The sequence below is a fragment of the Cervus canadensis genome, chromosome 6 (assembly GCF_019320065.1).
Source record: "Cervus canadensis isolate Bull #8, Minnesota chromosome 6, ASM1932006v1, whole genome shotgun sequence".
In the NCBI taxonomy this organism is placed as follows: Eukaryota; Metazoa; Chordata; class Mammalia; order Artiodactyla; family Cervidae; genus Cervus; species Cervus canadensis.
In genome coordinates this window covers 38,566,064-38,591,358 of record NC_057391.1, presented here as the reverse complement: position 1 = coordinate 38,591,358, position 25,295 = coordinate 38,566,064, and the positions used below count along the sequence as shown (strand labels likewise).

Genomic DNA, 25,295 nt, shown 5'->3' with positions numbered 1-25,295 from the left:
GGTGGTTTTTGCCATTCATCTACATGAATCAGCCATGGGTGCACATGTGTCTCCTAAGTTCTTGGCATATTGTAATGACTCAGTGATATATTTTAAGTTTATGATAGTTTACCATAGCTGGATTAATTTACCCTTTTAATTTATTAACTATTTATTAGATTTTCATAGAAAAATAATCCACATAAAACTATAATAATGATGTAGTGAAAATTAAAGCATCTGGCATAATGTCATATTCCCTTAGTGAAATGATACAAAGAAAATAACAAACCCACAGACAGAACCAAGTTAAAATATTACAGGAAAATGTGCTGAGAACTGAGGCAGATTCTGCAGGTACATGAAAAACCCTTTAATCCCCAAAGACTTTTTTTTTTCACCTAGAAACTTATTATTAATTTATCTCTGACTCTAAGTCAAATTACATGTTAGACTTCTGAGACTGCTGTTAATTAAAAGTGAGTCTGTCTAACTGTATAAATGATTATAAGCATTGGGAGTTCAGCTAGTACCTTCAATCCCTGGGGCCCTGCTGCTCATCTGAGTGAGTCAATTAAATAGCTCTTCTGTTTGCTCCCAGGGTCTGGTTGACAAATTTTTTACTTTGTGGGGAGGAGAGAAGAGATCAGAAGCTCTACTTCTCTTCATTAATAAGTACTGATGAGTCAAATGGCAGAGGAAGAGAATACAGAATGGATAACGTTAAATGGATAAATTTATTCCCAAATAACTGAAAACTAACTTTGCAAATGGTTGTATCTTTGAAACACAAAATATGAGACTCAAACAAAAGCTGCTACTCAAGGTATGATAGAAAAACATATTGAGGGTATATTCCAGGTAGCATGTTTCTTGGCTTACCTTACAGTGGTTAGCTTGCTTGTGAGGACATCAGGAACTTCATATCTAGGTTTCAAGGGTATTTCTTCATTGATTTTAAGTCTGAAAATATTTCCCTCTATGCCACAAACTTCAGCCAGGAGTGGAACCTGGGAACACATACATGAGATTAGTTTCAACAGCTTACCTAGGTCAGTTCTACAAATTACAATAACTAGAAAACTATGTTTACGTTATTACAGGGCAAGCTAACTGGTGAACAGTGGGAATCATGAAGGAAAAGGCTCTCCAGTCTATAAATGTACTTGCCTGGCTCTACCTATAGTAGAAACAAATACCTCCTATGTTTTCTAGGGCTGTGCGCGTGCATGCCTGTTCAGTCGTGTCCAACTATTTGCCACCCCATGAACTGTAGTCCACCAGACTCTTCCGTCCATGGGATTTCCCCGGCAAGAATACTGGAATGGGTTGTCATGCCCTCCTCCAGGGAATTTTCCTAACCCAGGGATCAAACTCTCCTGCATTGGCAGGTGGATCCTTCACCACTGAGCCACCTGGGAAGCCCCATGTATTGTTACTATAATGTCTGTTAAATGAAGAGCTAAGAAGGGTAGGCTGCATGAGGTAATGCAGAACAGGTATGATGTGGTGCAAGTAAGATATAGGAAACCGGGAGAATATTAAATCAGCATCAAAAACCAAAAACAAAGCAAAACAAAATCCCCCAAATGATGTTACTGGAACCTTGCCTCTTCAGAGTATAGGAAATAGTCAGGGCACCTAAGCAGTAATAGGACACTGAGGAGTGACCAGGTATAAGTGGTAAATAGGCTGTGAGTTCTTTTACAGACATTCGTATTATAAAATAGGGTTATGATGCAGTAGTTATCAGTAATTATTTCCCCCAGCTTTATTGAGAAACAATTGACATGTGTACGTTTGTTGTTCAACTCCTTGATTTGTTACTTATAAATTGCAAAACTGATCACCACCATAGCATTAGCTAACATCTGCACAAAGTCACATAATTACCATTTCCCCATTTCCTTTTTGTGGTGAAAACATTTAAGATCTACTCTCTTTGCAACTTTCAAGTATATAATAGAATACTATTAGCTACAATCACTAGGCTGTACATTAAATCTCCAGAAGTTATTCATCATATTATAGTTGGAAGTTTGTACACTTTGACCAATACCTCCCCCTTTCTTCCACCCCCAATCATACGTAATACTGCTTATATGCTTAATGTTCTTTTGTATATCTGATTTACTTGAAGTGTGCCATCAGGATTCTAAGATTTGAAAATGTGTCCAAATGTAAGACTGAAATCCTATTAGATTATGTATTCTTTCCCAAATTAGACATATATTTCCACTAGTCTCTCAAATTTAATTCAGCTAACATTTATTTGGAATCTAATATTGCAGTGTGCTGAATGCTGTGAAAAGGATGGCTGAACTCGTAGGGAGAGTGCAATTTAGAGGAGATGGAACACGTATGTAGTAACTATAAAGTATTTTATGATAAGTACTGAGTCAGGACAAGGACAGTGCTGTGCCAGGACAAGGAAGGGGAATATTGATGACTGTAAGGAGAGGGGTCAGGGGCATCTCTCTGGAGGAAGAAGGACTTGACCAGGGCCTTCAGGAATTAGCAGGACTCTGGGTAGGCAAAAATGGGGCAAGAACATCCTAAGCAGAGGGCACACAGGTTGTCTGCCTATGTGTGATTAACAAATATTGAATCCAGTTTATGCACTCAGAGATCCTCCAATTTTTAGTAAAATAACTTTCTTTTAAAAATTTATGTTTTAAACCAGAGACTTTTCTGGTATGTTCTGTTCTTGAGGCTACAGCTTAGGAAAGAATCCTAACTATATGAGAAAAAATAGCAATAACCCTGCTTTTCCCAAATGATCTTATGCAAGCAAACCCATATATCAGTGTTAAAGCCCCATTTTGTTTTCATTTTAACTTGAGCAAACCAATTTTGCCAATAGGTAACCCTTTTCAAGGTCAATATCCAGGTTCATTCTTATCTCTTATTATCATCAACATGTTCCTTATTATCATCAACATAGATTCATTTCCTTAAACCTTAAATCTGTTTTTACTGGCTTAAAAAAATTAACAGTAGTGGACTCTCAGAAGTCCAATAAGTAAAGCTACTTGGGTTGAAGACAGCAGAAAGAAGCTCAGAGCCTCTACCTTTGAGCCCCCTCCCCTCCCTGCATTGAGTCCTGAGACACCTCCACAGAAACCTCAGGGCTCTGTGGATGACAGTTTATAAACCACTTTCCGGGGCTTCTTAACTGCCAGGTATTGCCCAATTCTTCCACCAAAACTTGGCTATCAAAAAGTCTGGGTGTGAATGTTATATCCTTCTATCTAAAACATTGAGAATTTCTAAATATTCCTGCTCTATAGAGACTTGTTTGGACATTTATTTTAAAATAATATCCAAATAAATTATTGAATCTCTATTAATGATTTAAAATGATGAAAAATACATTGTTACAGAAGTTACATTGCTTAAACTCAGAATTATTTAGTGTTAATACATAGATAACAGCAATAAAAATTGCAGCAAGATGGATTTATGGAAAATAAGAAACATAAAACTTTTAAACATTTTAAATAAGGTGAGACAGCATGGGTTTTGCTCCCTTAGAAACATTTAAGATATGTAAATCTCTCCTACCAGAGAAAGTGAAATAAATTATCAGAGAAAGGAATACATTTTGGAAGTTCATTTTAGTACTCCAAATCTCTACTTGGTTTTTCACTGAGGCTCACCTCTGTAGTTTGGAGAGTATAAATTCCCATTTCCTATCTTATTTCTCCCATACTCAATAAAAATAAAACCTGGTAGTTCGCAATCCATATGTCTAGTTTTTATTTCTTTGGTTATAAGAAAAAAAATAGACAAATTATAAAAAATCACTGGTAAAAACAGCTTTGTTTGTATATTCAGGCAGCAGATTTATCACAATTTTATTAAATTTTAAAAAATATAAACTTTATATTAAATTTAAAAATAAAAAATAGCAGAGACTGTGACTGAGTTAACAGAAGAGGCCTAGAAGACGTATTTAAATGGTGGTGGGTATTAACAAGGGAAATTGTGACCTCATCAACTACTCCTTGACGGGTAGAGCTTGCTTTTCCTCTGGCACTAGGTCTCTCTACTACACTGTAAGGAAAGCTAACGTAAAAGGCCTAGAAGAGTGAGCATGGACCTTTCTCAGCTATTGGTCAAGACCTCCCAGGATTCAGAGAATGGTTTAAGAGTACATTAAAATAGCTGTAGGGGACTTATTGCTCCTTCCTCAGTTGCAGCCAATTGGTTTATCGTAAGCACTGATCTACGGAGAACACTGGCAAGTTAAACTGGATATTAGTCTGTCTCCAAGGACAATTAGCCTGTCCAGGTGTGTTTCTGATTGCTTAGATAGATTCCAAACTATTTTGCCTGTTCCTGGCCATTTCTGCAGAAATAATCCTGGATAACAAGTGGCAGTTGTTCCTCATCAGCTGAGGAGGTGGCTGGTTAGGCAAAGTCTCATTTTCATGAGGCTTAGATGAAGAGTCAAGGGGGTAATTTCATGGAGGTGCTCAGAGATTTCTTCGCATTCTTGTAAAAGCTGCTAGAAGTGTTGTCTCTGGTGAAAATTTGCAAATAGACTGCAAAGCAAACATTTTGCCAAATGGTCATTTATGTCATAAAAGAGCAAAAATTAGCAACATAAAATAGGTCAAAGACATAGGTCGGTTCCAAATAGCCTTGCTAACAGTGCTTTTTAGGTATACTCAGAAGACAACCCACTCCAATACTCTTGCCTGGAATATTCCACGGACGGAGGAGCCTGGTAGGCTACAGTCCATGGGGTCACAAAGAGTCAGACACAACTGACTGACTTCACTTTCACTTTCAGAAGACAACATAAATTTCCCTTCTCTGATGTCACAAGAGTAGATATTCTCTGTTTCTCAATCCAGGTCAAATTTTGACTGAAAGTAAAAAATCAGTAATAGCAGGGAAAAAGGAGTTCTAAAAAAGTAGTCAACGCTTTACTGATAACACCTTTAAGGTTTTCTTCTGGAAGCTTCTTTGTCAAATACTGATTATTATACCATAAGAAATAAGACCCTCTGTGAAAACTTAGGCATTTGAACCTGCAACCAGCTTTTCTTAAAGACCTAGGGCTCTTGACTTAGAAGCAACACACTGGTGACACTTCAGTTTGCTTTGTAATATTATGGTCCCAGGAACTTAATGTTTGCTAAGGACTGAATTGTGTCATCTTCTCCCTTCTCCCAACCCACCCCTGCCTCATCCAGCCCTCCAATTCATATGCTGAAGCCTTAATCCTCAATGTGATGGCATTTGGAGATGAAGTTTTGGGAGGTGACTAGGTTTTGATGAGGTCATGAGGGTGAAGTCATGATGGGATTACTGCCTTTATAGGAAGAGACCAGAGAATAAGCTCTCTCTCCACCAGCCATGGAATTAAAAGATGCTTACTCCTTGGAAGAAAAGCTTTGACAAACCTAGACAGCTTATGAAAAAGCAGAGATATCACTTTTCCGACAATGGTCTGTATAGTCAAAGCTATGGCTTCTCCAGTAATCATGTATGGATGTGAGAGCTGGACCATAAAGAAGGCTGAGAGCCGAAGAACTGATGCTTTCTAACTGTGGTGCTGAGGTGAGAATCCCCTGGACGGCAAGGAGATCAAACCAGTCAATCCTAAAGGAAATCATCCATGAATAGTTATTGGAAGGACTGACATTGAAGCTAAAGAGCCAATACTTTGGCCACCTAATGGGAAGAGCTGACTCATTGGAAAAGATCCTGATTCTGGGAAAGATTGAGGGCAGGAGGAGAAGGAAACGACAGAGGATGAGATGGTTGGATGGCATCACTGACTCAATGGACATGAGTTTGAACAAACTCTAGGAGATAGAGAAGGACAGGGAAGCTTGGCGTGCTGCAGTTCATGGAGGTGCAGAGTCAGACATGACTAAGCAACTGAACGACAACCACCACCACCATGTGAATATACAGCTGACCCTGCAACAGAGATTTGAACTGTGTGAGTCTACTTATACATGGATTTTTTTTCAATAATCGTTTTTCAATAATAAATACTACAGGGACTTCCCTGGAAGTCCAGTGGTTGAAACTTCATGCTACCACTGCAGGGGGTGCAGGTTCAATCCCTGGTCAGGTAATTAAGACCCCAGAGCCCACATGCCGAGTGAGGAGGCCAACAACAACACAACTGTAGTACCATGTGGTCGTTGGTTGGTTGAACCTGCAGATGCAAAATTATGTATATTAAGGGCCATCTGTGAAATTATACTTGGATTTTCCACTGCATGGGGATGTTGGCACCACTAAGCCCTATATGTTCAAGGATCAACTGTACAGAAAGGAGGTGACACCCAGAAGTGGAACCTTGATCTTGGGATTTCCAGACTCCACAACTGTGAGAAAGAAATGTCTGTTGAGACACCCAGTGTTATGACAGTGTGAGCTGAAAAAGGTTGAATGAACCTTTGTTCTGTCTCCTGGTTGCTTATAAAGGGGCAGGTTGGGGAAAGGAATTGAGAAGAAAAATTTCAAAAATTAACAACAGACATTGACAACAAAGTTATTGCTTTAAGAGTTTTAATAGGGTGGGGTAGGCAGGCACTAAGAGGGCTGCATTTGCCTCATCAGTGAAATCTGAGAACTGCAGCTGTGAGCTGAATATGATCCTCCTAGACTTGGGGTTCTGTCTCTCTGAACCTGAAGTAAAAAGCTATCATTTTGAACAAGTGGATGTATGCAGCTTTTAAAAAAATCTCCAGACTATAGCCATACCATATCCTAATTGAAATCTCCTGTGAAACATCCATCTCGTCCCAGAAACAACCACTAGTGGTGGCTCCCTGACTATGCAGTGAGCAGGACACAAGGTTCAGACAACTTTAGAAATTACTATCTGAATCCTTGTTGTCCCTAACAAACAGAGAGGGTACAAAACCTTAAGTTCCTATTAGTCATCTCAATTCTAAGTGACAAGGAGGACATTAAAAATACATTAAAATGAAGTCCAGCTCAGAATTTGAGGGTGATCTCCCCAAACATACACTTGCATGCATTTGCCTGAGATCAGAGTGTGTGGATTTCCTGCACAGCCCTGTTAATTCCAATAACTGAACGTGGAGTCTGTTCCACGAGGTCCTCAAAGTTCTTAGTCTTGGGAGCCATGCTGTTGACATCCCAGATCACTTGCCCTTGCTTGTCCGACTCCTCAGCTCCCTTTTGAATCACATGCTGTCTTGTGCTAAGCTCCCGTGGGTCTTCCTGGACTACAGCTTCTTTTCCTTTGAAGGCATACAGATCTGGTGGGCTCTGGTTCTAGCACCTGACCTGAATGGCACTGTCCCTCATGCTCAGGATCCAAAAAGAGGTGTGTACAAAGAAACTCACTGATAGTCTTCTAAGAAGCCATGTAAAAGGGTCCACCACTCACTTCATTGGCATGGAGCTGCATTGAGAAGCTGCGCTTTGGCCCACATTGGTATTCTGAGTGCCTTAATATACTCTGCCTCAGCATGTGTCACCTAGACATGGATTGTTAAGGTGCTCAGCAGACTGAACCTCCCCGAGAATGGAAAGGGATTCCTGCCCTGACCTCAGGACAGCTGCAGCTCTCTGGGGCCACACATTGGAGACAAGTAGGAAAAAGAGCAAGTGACAGGAAAAATGTGAAAGGAAGCAACCTGGCTGATGGTATTAGGGCTACTGACTCCTGGAAGGTCTCTTGTGGACTCCTTGCATTTCCTGGATCCAGCTGCTTCTGCTGATGCTGAATACAGGGTCCTGGCCGGGTACTGGCTATTAAACCACATGCAAATGGTGGCTGGTTCTCTAGGAAATAAATTAATGCTATCCCATGTTTTCCCATGAAAACCTTTAAAACCTGGCTACAAAAGGATGCCAAGTTTGGGATACTTGGATCAGTAGTCAAGGAACTATGATTTTGAGGGTACCATGAGCTGTGAACTCAAAGGTCTCACAGATGCCAAGTGGGGTGGGGGGAAATTCCTCTAGAAGGAGATGAGTGGTATAAGAAGCAGCACTAGGTTTTGAAGAAAGGCTAACCATCCCATCAGTGTAGTTAGGAGAAATGAACAAAGTGTGCTGCTACCACAAATGCATCCTTACATAACCAGAAGTTGGGAGCAGGGAGTGGTGACAGAGAACACAGAACTGTTGATATGACTCCAGCCCCTGTTTTGAATTCAGGCAAGAAAGTTATGTCAGAAGATTCTACATCTTTGAAATGACTAAAATCGCTATAACTTCATATGGAAAGTAGTCTTCCTCGCTGTGCCACTGCTACTCCTGCCCCTGGCGGCTCAGACAGTAAAGAATATGCCTGCAATGCAGGAGACCTGGGTTCAATTCCTGGGTTGGGAAAATCCCCTGGAGAAGGGAATGGCAACCCACTCCAGTATTCTTGCCTGGAGAATCCCATGCACAGAGGAGTCTGGCACGCTATAGTCCATGGGTTCACAAAGAGTTGGGCACGACTGAGTGACTAACACTTTCACTTCACTTCACTGGCTAAGTTAAGTGTAAGTAAGTGTTAGTCGCTCAGTTGTGCCCGACTCTTTGTGAACCCATGGACTGCAGCCCACCAGGCTCCTATGTCCATGAGATTTTTCCAGGCAAGGATACTGGAGTGGGTTGCCATTTCCTTCTCCAGGGGATCTTCCCAATCCAGGGATCGAACCCGGGTCTCCTGTACTGAAGGCAGATTATTTACCAACTGAGCTACAAGGGAAGGGTAAGTTAAATGTGACAGGGAATGCCCTGACGTTGTGGGGCAGTTTTGGTTCTGTCTTCTCTGAGGAGATTCCTTGGTGTAATGCTATACAACATGTGACAGCACCACAGGGAGCTTGCTCACAATGCTGCAGTGCAAGTGGGGATGTCTTCTCGGTCTGCTCCGCAGAACTGGGATTTGTTAGCTGATGGAGTTACTATCTATGCTGTCATGGCACCGAGACTGCATGTCTTTACCTATGTTCTTCAGTGAATTACCAATTAAACCAGATTGGTCTGGGAGGCCTTAGAAGCTGAGGACACCTTTAGAAGATGGGGAAAGATCTGAAGTGAGGGTCAAGTTGGAATCATCAGCTACTTGTGCATAACCACACTTCTGAGCTCAGCCCACAGCACTTCCTCTGTGACTGGCCCATGGGAAGTAGTGTGCAAGCCCAACAGATGAGAAAAAGCACTTAGGACGCTGTTCTGATGTTTCAGTATGTAAGAACTGTGGTGATCTGTGAGTGAAGCAGCTTGGGTAAGGGAACATTTGAGACTTACTCAACGGCAGATACCATCGTTCCTCTTGTTCAATCACATTTTGAGGTTTGGACAGTCACTGAATCCAGACCTTGCTTAAGTATAAATTGTGTTAACCGTGATAGAAAGAGCTCAGGTATGTGACAGAGTCTACAGTCACAGGTGAAAATTCTGGTTACTAACTATGACTCTGGGCAGGTGGTCTTTTAGACTTCAATTTCCTTATCTAAAAATTGGGGACAATGCAATGTACCTCTTAGATAATTTCTAAAGATTAATTAAAAGGAAATAATATTTGTAAAACATCTAAGAAAGCATCTGATACAAGGCAATCTATATGTTGACAGGCATATTACTTTTAAAATAACATTGTGTAGATAGTAAAGAGATAGCATGATTTGTCTCACAAAGTTTATTTTTGAAGCAAACATAGTTTAACTAGGCTTTGTAGAAATTCACTTCATTCAACCCAAATAAATATAGAAACAAAGAATTCTCTGTAGAAAATATTTTTTCTCACCTTTGCTGGTTCGTTGATGATTTGGAACCTGGCACTGTCTTTGCCTGTTGTGACTGAGTCCAGTAATGCTCGATAGGTAGACTTCTTGGAGAGCAGCTGTTTCTGACGCCTGCAGATATATACAGATGCCTGAGAATGATCTGTGACTCAGCCTCCAAAAGACTATATCACCATGTGGAAGTTATTAAAATTCACTTCAATAATAAGTCAACTGGGCACAGGCAATATATTAGTACCTCAATAAAGCACTAATAGAAGTACTTTAGAGAGCTAATAAAATTAATAAGAGTGCTAATACAATTAACAAAATAAAAGAGTACTAGTAAAATTGTTCACCATAACACTGCTCAAGGATGGTATTTTCTCCCCTTTATTGAGAAGGTGGGGCAGTTTTTTTTTGGTGGGATCTTAGTTCCCCAACCAGGGATTGAACCAGTGTCCCCTGCTTTGGGAACATGAAGTCTTAACCACTGGCCTACCATGGATATCAATCCCAAGGGGCAGTTTTCATAGGTGACATTTGTTAGCTCATTGATTTCTCTCCCTCTTTCCATGAAATGTACACTTTAATAGAAACTTATTAGTAAATTCTAGTGGAAATCCAATATAATCTAGTGGTTTGACAAGGTGACCAGGAGTTCACTATAGAACTAAAATGATATGATTTTTCTGCCTCTACAGTAGTGTGAATAAATTGAAGAGTTGTATGATATGTTTGGTGACTTCAGTGTTAGGACCACATAGGGGCAGACACTAAAAAAAAAAAAAAAAAAAAGATTTTAAAGAAATATTTGTTGAGGCTCTGGGGAAACAGGCAATCATATATTGGTGATGGGAGTACAAAATGACATAATCTCTATGGAGGGATACCTAGTAATAGTTAAAATTTCAAACACATTTATTCTTTGACCTAAATTCCCACTTCTGGAAATTCATCCTATAAATAGACCTGCATGTGTAGGAAATGACATATGCATAGCTTTCTTTCTTTTTTTTTTTTTAGCCACACCATACCATATGGCACATGGGATCACCTGAGCAGGGATTGAATCCATGCCCCCTGCATTGGGAGCATAGAGTCTTAACCATTGGACCACCACGGAAGTCCTGAGATATGTATAGCTTTTCACTGTGGCAGTGACATTATAGCAAAAGACTGAAAACAACCCAAAGTCTAGCAAGAGGAAAGAGACTGAATAAATTATAATATAATTTACCCAATGGAATACTATACAGCTGTGAAAAGGACAAACTCCATGTATTCTTGCAGAGCTCTTCAGAATAAATTATTAAACAGGGGAAAAAAAGAGGTAGGAGACATGGGTTCGACCCCTGGGTCAGGAAGATCCCCTGGAGTATGACATGGCAACCCATTCTAGTATTCTTGCCTGGAAAATTCCACGGACAGAAAAGCCTGGTAAGCTAGAGTTCATGGGGTCTCAAAGAGTCAGACACAACTGAGTGACTGATCATACATGTGTAGATAGAAAGCTATATGGTGTAAGCATAGTTGTGATAAAAGAATATATGCATTTACTAAAAGAAATACTGGAAAGAGAAATAAGAAATGAATAAACCTGGTTACTTACAGGGAAGGTGTGGAGCGGCGTGAAAGGGGACAGGAATGAGAGTAACTCTTCAATGTGTTTCTTTTTTATAGTATTTGATTTTTGAACCATGTAAAAGTATTATTTCTTCAAAGATTCAAAAATTTAATATTAGTTTAAAAACACTGATTTTAAAAATAAAAGTGGCTTTATTAACATAGTAATGTTAATTATAACATATAACTATACAATATAATTACTTATAATTAATAGTAACATATTAATTATAAAATAATACAAGGGTAAGTTAAAGTAGTAAAAGTCAAAGTCTCCTGTCTATAAACTCTTTGATCACTGAATTTCCTAATTGACTCTTTCCTCAGAAAGTCTATCAGTTCTCAAAAATTTAATAAACATCAATTGCGAAATATTTTCAGAACTGTTTTGCCTAGGTCATACACTTCCTCTCCTTACCTGTAGAAAGCAATCTTGCTGCAGTCTTTGAAAACGTTTTTATCCACAGCTTCATCTTCAACACTAAATAAAAAGACATTTTAAGAAATCTGTTTTACACTGGGTGTGTGAATCCAATTTTTGTACCTTTTCTAACTATAATATAAACATGGGACATAAATCACTATGATACCAAATTGTGTCAAGGCCATAACATAACACGATAATGTGTTTGCTGCAGAACAATATTGTTTTGTAAACCACCCAAGGTAGACAACAAAACGTGAAGCTCTGGGATTGCTTTGAAAGCAAAAGAAAAAAAGCACTGTCACTTATGAGAAAGGGTTCTTTAAAAATAATGACTGAAGGCTATGAGTAATACAATAAAATTTGAAGAAGTAAAAACAAAAAACCTCAAACCAAACCAATAAAAACAACCCTCCCACCTATTTATTCAACAAAGTACTTTCAGAATATTCTTTTTTAGTGTTGGGCTGTGAGGAACATGTGAAGGACAGTATTCAAGCTTTCTTTGAGATCCTAACCAATATCATAAATCAATCTGACAAATGCTGTAACAGAGGCATGTGTAAGGTGCTAGAATAAGCATACAAACAGATGAAGAAGGAAAATCGTTTGCTTTTTAAAATGATGCTGACAATTTAGGGGCCAATGTTTTTTAAAACTGAGTTTCCAAAAAAGCTGTTTCTGGAAGAGAACATGATCAAGATGTATATATACTTCAGTATATGTGTTTAATATATACCAATTAAAACAACTACTGGCTCTAAGTAAAGAAATAAAACCACAGTGATTTTTCATGGAGACACATAATGAACACATCTGTAATAAGCATGTCCATGATTGTGTAGGAAGCTATGACTGAACACCAACTTCAAAATATTGTGAAAATGAGCCCAGACAATACCCTTGGCCATGGTTTATCACGGAAGTAATCAAATTGTTCACTGACTCAATCTCTGTCACTGTTTCTTTTAATCAAGTGTGTAAAGATTAGAGAAATTTGCAATCTCTTTTCAGTTTTGAAGAATGAACTCTGCAATGATATAGGAAGAGGTGTATTTAGCTGAACTTGGAAAGCAGCATGTTTGAAATTCATGTATTAAGAGTTCCGATCACAGTTTTGTTAACCATCCTGCAAGTATTTCATAAGGGGCTATTAATATCAATTAATTCCCTGGAGAATTGATTTTAGTATATGTGCTGCCAAGCAAGCACTCCCTGGGGAATTGAGAAAGATAGAAATTAAGTACACAAACATAAAACAGGCAAATAAGATATGCAATCAATCAATCAATAAAATCTTCAAATCCAGAATGCTGTTTTCCGGTACTCTCTATCCCCTGCCTCTGCGGACCCTGGAGTCAGTCCCTGCGGGACCACTGGACCTTTACCTGATTTCCTCTTTCTCAGCTGATTCCATGGCTTCCCAGTCACCTCACAGGGTCTCGAGTTTCAGGAGGTCTTTTAGACTGTCAGTCTTTCTAAATAACCAGCGCTTCACCACCAAGTTTCTGGGACTTGCAGGTCCTTAAGGAGTGACAAATCGACACTTTCTCCTGGGATTTCTAGACTCCAACTAGCGTTTCTACAGAGATTTATTTGGCAATTTTTTCTTGGTTATGAGTGGTTGGTGACGAGCTCCCTTCCTTAGGAACCGAAAAAGGTTTTTGCATCGGAGGAGGCGTGTACTCAAAGAACCCTAGAGGATGAAAATCAAGAGCGTGAGAACCTGGAAGTGGAGCTGGCCTGCGGGATTGCAGCGAGGCTTCCGCACATCTACCTCAGTGAGGGTCACGCCACAGATACTGAAAACTGACCTGACCTCTCCTGACTTTTAGTTTTGAGTAGGAAGTGCCAGCCGGTTGTTGCTGGAGGTTGATGTTTTCCTGCCAAACGCTACATCATATTCTTCTGGACTAGAAGGGGCTTTTAAAAGGGGTTATCGACTACACCATCTATTTTAGGAATCGGTTATACTCCACTACTGCCAAACTCCAGTGTTTGCTTAAATACTTCTGGCAACCAAGAACTCACTACTACACGCTAAATAAGCAGCCAGACTTACGGCTTTCCCAGACTTCTGGCCCCAGCGGCTGATTTTGACTCAGAAGGGACGAGGACTGGGACGAACGGAAGGAGGAGAAAGCCAAACGCCACACTGTGTTCCTCCCTGGTCCCCAAACCCTTTAAGGGCTAGGACAGAGAAGGGCCGACAGACTCAGTGGTAGCTTTTGGCGATCATCCTAACAATCCAAGGTGACCAGGGTATGACAGGACGACACATGCGCAGTAGGTCCTAAGCCTCACACTAAGCCGTGACGACTGCCTGAGGGCGGGGCCACTGAGTCGCAAAACAAACAAGCCCCCAGGGGTTGTGAGGACCCGGATGATCCCGCCCCCAGAGCGGAGCCGGAAGAGGGCGAGACGAACCGGAAGAAGGCGAAATGCTCTCGATAGGCACTCCACGGGTGTGAAGATGGCGGTGGCTGCGTGGCTTCAGGTGGTGCCTGTCATTCTTCTCCTCCTAGGCGCTCGAACGTCCCCCTTGTCGCTTTTCAGTGTAGGGCCGGCACCTGTCGCTGCTGCCGGGCGATCCAAGTGGCACATTCCGATACCGTCGGTGAGTGTTCACTTCAGGAGCAACTGAGACTGGAGGAACGAGGGGTGGGGCTACGGCGGCCCAAGGGGTCCATGAAGGTTCCACAAAAGTCCGCTTCCAAAGGGGTGGGATTGCCTGTAGCGTCGGTGTAGCTGCCTTAACGGGGACTCACCTTCCTGGAGCGGGAAGCCCTGCGCTTCTGTGGGTAGATTAGCAGGAATGTCAGGGTCATTTCTGGAGCGGAGAGTGGCTGTGGATCGGTTTCTTGTTAGCAGAGTCAGAGAACTTTTCATTGACAGACTGGAGACGTGTAAACTTGATGTGTAGGTGGAGAATGGTTTCTCTTGCAGCTGAAGTTTTGCAGAATCTTGTGACCTCGGGTTGGATGAGAGGTATATGTAAATAGACATCTTTCTGTTTTTTTCTCTTCACTTTTTTGTTAATGGATAGTTCTACTTACGAAGTTGGTTGATTTCGTTTGGACTTTGAAATGGTTAATATAAGCTTTGCCATGTAATTGGGAAGCCTAGGCATTTAAAATGATGTATTCTAACATGAGAATGTTCAAAACGGAATAAACAGTATGCTAAAATTTCTTATGGTAAGTTAGTCTTTCTTAAGGACAACTGACTAGATTGGTTGATCCTTTCTGCCTTTTATCACCCTTTCGAAACCCCGTTTGAGTAAGAACTGTAGTCCTGTGAGCCGACAAATCAGGTGCTGGCTGGAAATGCCAAAAAGCATTAGTCTTATTAAAACCACAGTGGCCTTTTTGTCCTGCTCTGCTCACTGGTCATAGTACCTAAATCTTATTTGAGTTTTTGATATGGCAAGAATTACAGCTTTTGGTCATTTTGTGATCTTCAGGCTCTCAGTTTTAGGTATTTACATGTTTGTAAAACGGTTGATAGTTAAATCTGGCTCTCGGCATATAGAATAGTTTATTTGAAGCACTGAAGGGTTATTTTGGATGGTGATTAGTGAGTAAAGGGAATTAACTGATTAAGAAATACCTTCCAGGAAGATTGAAGTTAGGTTAGGATTTGTAGCAGCCTTCCTTCTAGAGTCCTTGCTTCATGGCCTGTGGGGAAAAAAATCACGTCTCTGTACTAAGCAGCAAAATCCTGCAGTTTTGTTATGATTGGGTTTTACTAAACGGAAGGATATTGATGCCTTGTGTGTGTGTGTGTGTTAAGAAAAGTAACTTCAACATTTTATAAATTTGTGTTTTTGTTTCAGTTATATTCTGCCTTTGGAATTAAAGTGATTCTTATGCTAATTATCTCTCCTTTATCTTTGCAGGCGAAAAATTATTTTAGTTTTGGAAAGATCCTCTTCAAAAATACCACTATCTTCCTGAAATGTGAGTTTTTGCATTTCATGAAGTTTTTATTCGAGTTTTTGAGTGATCTTTAAACTTTTAAATTACCTATTTTCTACCTCTGATAATTGACACTCAACATAAATTCTGAAATTTAATAGTTCAGCACTACCTAGGTATAAACTTATATAGTGTAACTAAGGTCCTTCACTGAATAATCTTCAGAATACTTACTTCTGTGAACTTTATTTTCTTCTCTTGTTTTTCTAGTGTTTGCAGTATATAGTAGACAAGTTGTTTTGGTTGACTGCATGGGTTTTAATCTGTTCTGAGTCACAGAGATAACTGCTGATTTTGCTTTTTTGTGCTTGTTAGAAGTTTATTGGACACATGACCTAGGTTTGTCAGACCATTGGCTCTGCACAAATATGTTCAGTAAAGCTTTTGTTTGCAGAAGGAGTATTTTACCACTTGTATCTTTGGAAGAGGAAGCTCAACGATAATTACCAGGAAATAGGGATTATTTAGAACAAAACCAGTCTGTCCAGTGGGAAAGCCGATGTATCTGAATCCAGAATACCCCATTGTTTATTAAAGAAAAGCTTCCTTTTGTTTCTGAAACTGGCTTTATTTTTAGAGAATGCATGATCATGGGCAGCTCCGTTTCAAGATCAGGACTAAAAATCCAGATCATCCATGTATGTTCCTCTGCATATTTCTCCTTGTGAAAGTGCAAAGTTACATCATAGTTGGATATCCGATTTTATTCTTTGAATCATTTAGTAAGTAGTTATTGAACACATATTATGTGCCAGGCACTGTTTTAGAAAGGAAGTGTTAGATAGTGAGCTTACAATCTAGTGGGATGGAGGGGTCAGGTAGAATTTCTGTGAACAATATACTGTTTTCATGAAAATATAATCTCTTGGCTAATGACTTAAGTTTGATTTAAATCAAACCTACTGTGACACGCTGGTCTTTCTTGTGAGGTTTTCTTATTAGAAAAGAAGAGCTTTTAGGGATAGCAGTATTTTGTCTTTGGGAATAGCCTGACAGCCTGTGTGCTAGTCTGTCCTTTTGTTGTGTATGGATTCTTTTTCCCTGTGTTCTGTTCTAATGGTTTTTGTAGTGGTTTTTAGCCAAGCTGCATATTTTGAAATGTTGATGCTGCTTTGTTTTTAGAGGAGTTGAGGCTTAAAATTGTCTTTCACTTTATTACTTCTGTGTTTTCTTATACTTAATCTTGTCTCTGATTTTATGCTTTTGTGGGTATGGTATACTATAGATTTCCTTGAAATTGGCAGGACCATTTTCAGTGTCTCTTAAAGCCATTCATTTAAAGTTCTGTCTTGGGAATTCCCTGGTGGTCCAGTGTTTAGGACTCTGAGCTTTCACTGCCAAGGGCCAGGGTGGAATCCCTGGTTGGGAAACTAAGATCCCACAAGCCTTGCGGCATGGTCCCCCTAAAATTCTATGTCTTTTAACATAAATAGTAGTATTTTTGCAGTTATATTTCCCTGCAAATCTCCTTTCTAGGGGATTTTTCTTACTGGTTTTTATTTGATTAATTCCTTCTCTGATTCTTCTGTGTAGTTCATAACAAGATTGCAGTATCCTTTTTAGCATTTCCATAAATTCTATTCAACACATCAGATTTTTTGTGTATTTTAGTTGAGCCTTATAAAACTGTGCCACTTAAAAATTAGTTTGAGAAGACCACTTCAAACAGAGAAAAGGAGAAAATTGTAATTTTAGGTGTGCTTCTTAAGAACCAAAAGTAGGTTCCTAGGTATAGTTGTGTTTACCTTTGTCACATTTGCACAAAGTAGGCATGGTTAGTATGTTTTTTCATTTTCTGCTGGAACGAAGATAAAAGGGAATACTAACTTCCCCCAGGTTGACAATCTAATAGACTCCCAAGTCTTCAGACTTACGCTTTGGTTCATTAGGATATTGTTCACCAAATTATGTTTAATAAGTTATGTGAGACTTACGTGATTTCATGAGGTTCCTTGGGGCTTCTCTTAAGTGCTGGGAGCCATTATGGGAGATCCCACCCATGACGAGGTCATGAAGAAAATACCTGACACACAAGGCCGTTCAGGATACAAGGGACCCTCCAGGTTGGCCTCGGCCTCTACCCCACCCTGTATCCTCCCCCCTTTTCTGCTGTTGTTCTTGTTTGCCCTGCTGCAGATTCTTGTGTTGCCTGCTGAGAGCTCTCCTGTTCCTCTTTCACTGATTAAAGACCAACTTAAAACCCTAATTAATAAATCTCCTAGACGCTGGTACCCTATGAAGGGGCCAGGGATGAAGGAGATGCTTCAATTCAAACCCTTTTGCTGGCATTCTGGCTTGTTTGATAAATGTATGCTCCTATTGTAAAAAATGCTCATGATTGTTCTGAACATCCTAAGCACAGTATGCTAACAAAAGAAACTATTAAGCATAGGTCCCTCCACGGGGTGAGAAAAGCTCCACAAATAATAGTCACAAATGTGCCTAATAGAAAATATGTTAGATAGAGATTAGCTGGCAACTTCTTGCAGGTAGTTAACTTTTAGACTAAGAGCCTGTTTTGTGCTATATCTGCTGTTTTTGCAGTCCTTCGCATTTCTGTTCCGTAATAATGTAATCCTATCTAGTTCCCATGGAGATGACGTCTATTAGAAAGAAAATAGATTAATCACAAGAAAAACAGGGTCAGCTACTGAAGTTGCTTAAGTCACACCAGGTGCAAGCCATAAAACGTTAGCAGGCCTGAAGGCCAAATGATAAGAAAGACTCTTGTGAACTAAAAGTTTGTGGGTGACATCCTGTTTCTGTTGAAGGTCAAGTTGCTATAATGTTTTGAGATGCCCTGTGTGTAAGCAATATGCACTTCCCTCAAAAAAGATGTTGTTAAGGGCATAAAGGGGCCGTGCAAAAATAAACTTCAGACTTAGCCCCCGAGCTTTGTCTCACTGTGTCTCTCTCTCTCGCCGACGCCGTTCATCCTGAGGGTTCCCCTGGATCCTGCAGGGGCTGGACCCCGGCACTTAAGGTGAATTTTAAAAAGGATCTAGTATTCTTTTATCTTTGCTTTTGCTATTCCTGCCTTCCTCAGCCAGGTTTGCTTTTTGTTGATAGTTCTTTTGTATCCATTTAAGGTCTCTCAGGGTTTACACTTTGAAGTTTTCCCTCAATGAAATTATTTTGATTATTGTCTTGTGACATTTCCAATGTGGTTATTCCTTGAGTCTTCAGCTAGAATCTTTTTAAAGACTTTTCTTAAGAGTCTTCAGTAATTTGTTCCCTTCTGTTCCCCTATTTGGCCTAACACAGTGCCATGTATCTTTGTGTACTTAAGTGCTTTGCTTAGTAAATATTTAAATGATAATAGACAACTGAAATGTATTACTTCATTACCTTCTGTTTGGAGAAAGGATGGTCTTTTAAGTATCCTGGTTTAGCAGGAAGTGGGATATGGGGTAATAATTTAGGAAACATACTTTGTTTGGCAATCAAATTATCTTTTATTCATAGAGATTTCTTCTTTTATAGTTGATGGAGAACCTTGTGATGCATCTTTGAATATAACATGGTATCTGAAAAGTGCTGACTGTTACAATGAAATCTACAACTTCAAGGTATGGAACATATAATTACAGACTTTTCTTTGAGTTTATTTAGAGATCATTGGATCCCCACCTGGTAGTGGAGAGAGTGTCATGTAGCTATGGAGGAGAAGAACTGGAACTGGAATTATACTTTCCAATTTTCAGGCATACTTGTACTATCAGTTCTCAAACTTTTTGGTCTCAGAACTTTGCTACATTCCTAAAAATTGCTGTAGATACCCCAAAAGCCTTTATTCATGTGGGTTACTATATTAGAAATTAAAGCAAAAATACATAAATATATATAATTTATTTTAAAATAGCAATGATAAACTAATTGCATGTTAATATAATGGAAAAATAATTAATTTTCAAAAAACTGGGTACAGTGGTGGTGTTTTGTATTTTTGCAGATCTCTTTATTTAATGTCTGAACTTCCCTGGTGGCTCAGACAGTAAAGTGTCTGCCTACAATGCAGGAGACCTGGGTTCAATTCCTGGGTTGGGAAGATCCCCTGGAGAAGGAAATGGCAACCCACTCCAGTATTCTTGCCTGGAAAATCCCATGGACAGAGGAACCTGGTAGGCTATAGTCATGGGGTCGCAAAGAGTTGGACACGACTGAGCGACTTCACTTTTTCACTTCTTATTTAATGTCTAGTGTAATAGAAGATAGCTAGATTCTTATATCTTCTTCACTCAGTCTGTTGTGATGTGTTATTTTGGTTGAAGTGTATGCACAAAATGTGGCCTCACACAGATCTGTAGTTGGAAAAGGAATGGTATTTTAATAGTATTTTCAGGTAATTGGATGATTACTTTTGCACTGTCAGCACAAGGCAAATAACAGATGAGGACAATGAAAATAGTTTTGCCCTCTTAGATGCATGGAAGTGTCCATGGACCACACTTTCAGAATTGCTGTAGTACAATGTACATGAGCATTGAAGATATACAGCTCCTGGATAGATTTTTCATTCTGTTTTTATCCAGTTGTTTGTATCATTTCATTTTTTACATTTCCCCTACATTCTTGAGGTTTCTTTTGAAAAATAAAGTACTAGTCTTTAAAAAGTATCTAGCATCCAGTTGGTTTTTTAAACCTTAAGCATTTTGAATTTCTACCCAGTATTAGGGTTTTGTTGGTGACTGTTTTGTTTTTGTTATAGAACATTGGGTAAGGTTGATATGATGAGGACTGTGTATATTAGTCGTTCAGTCATGTCTGACTCTTTGTGACCCCATGAATTTAGCCAGCCACGTTCCCCTGTCCTTGGAATTCCCCAGGCAAGAATACTGGAGTGGTTTGCCATTCCCTTGTCCAGGGGATCTTCCCACCCAGGGATCAAACCTGGGTCTTCTGCATCTCCTGCATTGGCAGGCATGTTCTTTATCACTAGCACCACCTGGGAAGCCCCATGATGAGGACCAGAAGGATTGAAAAATTTAGAGAGAAGTATTTCTAGAGTATGGTTTGAAATATCATTGATCCTTTTCTCCTAATCAATCGATCACTAGTTAAATTTATAGTTAAAAAGTTCATATAGATGAAGCTTGTGATAAAAACTGGTCAAGACCTTAGCAGATTCAGTCCTCATGGGTAGTGGAGGTAAGAATGTAAAAATTATTTTGAATTGCCACAGGACAGAATTATGGAAATAATAAGCAGATAGTTAGAAGTGTGAAATTGCAGCTTAGGAAAAAAGAGTGATATTAGAGATCTTGGTATGGGAGAAAAATCACAGAACTGATGAAGCCACAGAAATGATGAACTTTTTCAGAGTATTAATAGTGGGCTGTGAATGGCTGCAGTAGTTCTATACTCTGGCTTATCTAGCTTATAAGCACAAGTTTTGTTGTTGTTGGTATTGTTAATTTAGTCAAGGAACTCTTGTAAATATATTTTCTTATAACAAAACCCTCTAGACTCTGACAGTTTCCCAAATCTTCCTGGAATTTTTAGAGGACCTACCCTTCTTGAGTCATAGACTAGAATTCTGTACTTGAGTACTGTTAAGATTCTTGAATATTAATATATAGTCTTTATCTGATATTAATTTTAAAAATAGCAAATCCAAAACTATCTTTGTACTGAAGACAGTCTATTTGTTATCTTTTAAATATTTCATGTAAAAACTAAGTTAAATACTTGGTATTTTCTCTATTTTCCAGTTGGAAGAAGTGGACACATACTTGGAAAACCTTAAGGAAAAAAAAGACTTGTCTGGGAAATATGAAACATCATCAAAATTGTTCCAGAACTGCAGTGAACTCTTTAAAGCACAGGTAATATTTGATAGTTGTTCAAGGGAAATAGAAGAGGTGAGAAATATGATACATGTATTTTTGGTGATGTCCATTTCTCCTCAGTTCTTTCTTCTGACAGAAATAGGTTAGAAGCACGTTCTGATTGGTACATAGTCAGCTACTTAAATATTCTCATCAAAGAGAGGATGCGCTTTCCTTTGTGTTTGAAAAGCAAAGCCCCACTTTTTAAAAAATGCAGTAAAATATACATAACATAAAATTTACCAGTTTAGCCATTTTTAAATGTGCCTTTCAGTTACATAAATACATTCACATTATTGTACAACTGTCACCACTAGCCATTTCCAGAACTTTTTCATCATCTTAAGTGGTTACTTTGTAACAATTAATAATAGCACCAACCCCCTACTCTCACTTCCCTGGTAATAGCTATTTTGCTTTCTTTCTCCATGAATCTGACTGTTATAGATATCTCAGAGAAGTAAAATCATACACTGTTTTTTGGCTTCTTTAACTTAAAAAGTTTTCAGGGTTCATCCATATAGCATGTATCAGAATTTCATTTCTTTTTAAAGGCTGAATAATATTGCATTGTACATTTATACTATATTATCCATTCATCCATTGATGGACTTTTGAAACTTTCATTTTTTTTAATTCTCTTCTTATCTCATCTAGTTGATATGTCCTCAGAAAAATCAACATTTTTAGATTTTACTACTATAGACCTGAAGTCAAAGGATTGAATTTTACACCTTTTTCACATAAAGGGGAAGAGGTGAATTATACTGTGTATTTTATTCTATTTATTATTTTACTTTTTCACCTTACCTTGTGATTGTGGGATCTTAGTTCCTTGAGCAGGGATTGAACCTGACCCCTGCTTTTGAAACCACTTAGTCCTAATCATTGGAGCACCAGGGAATTGCCAATGTCGTGTATGCTTACATGTATGTAATCATATAAATGGAGTTTATTAAAAGATTGTCTTTTCTTAGAAGTAGGATCTGACCCCAGTTTTTTGATAGGATAAATTTATACATTTTATAGGTTTGAAAATAGTTATTTTAGCTATAGCCTTTGCTTTGTTCTTACTACATTTAAATGCTGCTTTGAATTATTTAGCAGCTTGCCTTGAAGAGGCAAGGAGTTCATGGAAAGTTAGGCTTTCTCTCTAGCTACTGCAAATAAAGATTATTGATAAGAACTTTTTTTTTTTTTTTTCAGTGGGTTTTGTCATACATTGATATGAATCAGCCATAGATTTACACGTATTCCCCATCCCGATCCCCCCTCCCACCTCCCTCTCCACCTGATTCCTCTGGGTCTTCCCAGTGCACCAGGCCCGAGCACTTGTCTCATGCATCCCACCTGGGCTGGTGATCTGTTTCACCATAGATAATATACATGCTGGATAAGAACTCTTTTACTTAATAATTGATGAGCAAATGAAGTAATTGATAATTTGAACTGTCAATACATGGGTTGCTTTCTTGCCATAGTATAGATTTTACAGTCTTGAAGGAAAAAGAAAATAGCTTTAGAATAGTAGAAGTAAAGTAGAAAAAGAAAGCTAGTCACAATATGATGTTGAGTAGGGGATTTTCTTTTGGTTTTTCAAATTTATCCTTTAGGCTAGGAGGATTGTTTGGCCTTTCTTGGATTTGATTGTGAAAGTTACCTATTATATACTGTTTCCCAAGGTTAACTACTTTATATCTGCTATAAGCTTTCCAGGATTTTGGCATAAATCCTTGTTCATAAGGTTTCTTCCTCCAGTCTAATGTAACATGACCTAATTACTCAGGAAGGATAATGCTTCCTCTGCTGATAACTGGAAAGAAAGGTAATTAGTGGAGGTTTTTTAACAGGCATGTCATGTAATGTGATGGAAGGAGCAATGGATCCTAGGGTTGAGAGTCTTAGGTTCAGATCCCATTTCTGTATCTAAAGCTTTATAGCTTTGAGTCACAGTTTCCCCACCCTTGGAAATAGAGGGGAACTGTGACATCCATTTATCCTATTTATGTATCTTCCATCTAAGGTTTTGTCAAGAATGACAGTATCTATAATCTTATAGAAAAATTGAGTGGCCAGTTTGGTTTGCTGTTATTTTTTAGTTCCCAGCAAGGTTTTATTCACTTGTTTGTGGTTAATTGGAAATATTTTGTCTGTTAATGTCATACTATTTTGTTTACTTTTATGCTATGTTTTGCTTTAACTGTTCCTGTGGATTTTAAGCTGTGCTTTTGTTTTGCTATTATACATGTTTAATTTATATTCATCTTTCATAGAGCTTTTCTGGAGATACTGTGCATAGATTGCCTCTTTTAGGAGAAAGACAGGAGGTAATTGTTTTTCTTGTTACATATTTCTGAGAGTGAAGTAGAAATTCTGAATTAATTAATAAATTACATTTTTTTTCTTTTTTCCTGTTTCAGGCTAAGGAGAATGGAACAAATCTTACCTTTACTGGAGACAAAACTGTAAGTGTGGTAGGGAATTTAGGGCATCGAACACATTTTAGTGTTCTTATGTTTGTTTACTTTAAATTCTTATCTTATGCTTACTTTTAAAAAGAAACTTAAGAATGGAAGCTATATACCAAAATGTTAATAATGGTAATCTGTGGATGATATTGTGAGTGATTTTTATTTTCTTTGTGTTTTCTGTATTTTCCATGTTTGCTACAGTCTATATTGCTTTGTAATTACCACCCTATAAATATTATTTGTAAATAGTAAGAAACTTTTAAGAAAGAACCTTGAACTCCAGAACTCCATCTAAAATTATCTTGTGATAGAATATAATTTGAAGAGTGTTATCTCAAAATTTACCTTTTAAAAATGCACAGTTAAGAGGTTTTTAGTTATGTGACCACCAATCACTATTTAATTCTAAACATCATCACCCCAGAAAGTAACCATGTAGTCATTAGCCGTCACTCCTCATTCCTCTTTTCCCCCAGCTCTAGGCAACCACTGTTCTCTCTCTCGCAATTTGTGACCTATGTCTGGCTTCTTTCACAATTTAAAACTCTGTCTTAACTTTTACTTGCTTCTTGTATAGAGCCTCAAGATCAGTGGGGGTGAGTAATTAGGGCCTACTCAGGTCTTGATTGGGCACGTGTGCACCGTCTGGCACATATGTGCCCAGCCCTAAGTGTACTTGGAGCCTTCTAGATTTCCAGGAATATCTTGAAGGTTTTCAAAACGCCTATGGACATCTTATTTCCAAATTTTCCTTTTAAGTTTTTAGTCAGCCTCTTGATAGCCTCATCTGGTAATGTCACTTCAGGCAGCTGTGATCTTTCACAGTTGCTGCTGAGTATTTTGAAAACTCTCTGAGTACAGGGTCTTTCCCACTGAATGAGCTCTGAAATCAGATCATGTAAAAGATACACCCTGAGATTGGAGCTTTTCATCACCTAACAGACAGCTCTGGTGAATGGGCTTTAGGGGACCACCAGACTTTTTCACTGGCTGCCAAACTGCTGTTTTTCACAGCTGTTAAAATTGTGAAAACTTTGGTTTTAAGGAGCTTAGAAAAAAGGTCAAGAAGTTACGGTGAACAAAAACACTACAGGCTTGCTTTTCTTGCTGAAATTCAGGTGCTTTTTCTTGAGGAAACAGATCTCAGATGGGTTGCAAGTCTTCAGTTGATTTTGATAATTTTTGCCCATATTCTTGTTGCTTTTATTGGTGAGTGTATTTTCAGGGGTCTTTATTCTGCCATTCTGGAATTGTCCCCACTCTCC

The 25,295-nt window shown here is 38.8% G+C and overlaps 2 protein-coding genes across 8 annotated transcripts in view; one reads left to right on the top strand and one right to left on the bottom strand.

Annotated features, from left to right (window-relative positions):
• Nucleotides 1–14,306, bottom strand: part of GANC (glucosidase alpha, neutral C) — a 64,660-nt gene extending 50,354 nt beyond the window's left edge. For 2 of the 5 annotated variants that reach the window (XM_043471566.1, XM_043471569.1), the window contains exons 1-5: nucleotides 13,817–14,060; nucleotides 13,143–13,450; nucleotides 11,749–11,811; nucleotides 9,728–9,836; nucleotides 862–989 (exon numbers count right to left, since the gene is read on the bottom strand). In XM_043471566.1, the coding sequence (XP_043327501.1) occupies nucleotides 862–989; nucleotides 9,728–9,836; nucleotides 11,749–11,811; nucleotides 13,143–13,171 (329 nt within the window). In that variant the 5' untranslated portion in view covers nucleotides 13,172–13,450; nucleotides 13,817–14,060. Of the gene's footprint in view, nucleotides 1–861; nucleotides 990–3,777; nucleotides 4,527–9,727; nucleotides 9,837–11,748; nucleotides 11,812–13,142; nucleotides 13,451–13,816; nucleotides 14,067–14,181 lie in introns of those variants that run through there. The other 3 variants (XM_043471567.1, XM_043471570.1, XM_043471571.1) reach the window with 3 other exon arrangements.
• The window catches only part of TMEM87A (transmembrane protein 87A), a 39,644-nt gene continuing 28,512 nt past the window's right edge, over nucleotides 14,164–25,295 (top strand). For 2 of the 3 annotated variants that reach the window (XM_043471573.1, XM_043471572.1), the window contains exons 1-6: nucleotides 14,228–14,371; nucleotides 15,653–15,713; nucleotides 19,215–19,300; nucleotides 21,443–21,556; nucleotides 23,833–23,886; nucleotides 23,980–24,024. In XM_043471573.1, coding sequence (XP_043327508.1) covers nucleotides 14,228–14,371; nucleotides 15,653–15,713; nucleotides 19,215–19,300; nucleotides 21,443–21,556; nucleotides 23,833–23,886; nucleotides 23,980–24,024 — 504 coding nt within the window. Of the gene's footprint in view, nucleotides 14,372–15,652; nucleotides 15,714–19,214; nucleotides 19,301–21,442; nucleotides 21,557–23,832; nucleotides 23,887–23,979; nucleotides 24,025–25,295 lie in introns of all 3 variants that reach the window. The other variant, XM_043471574.1, reaches the window with a different exon arrangement.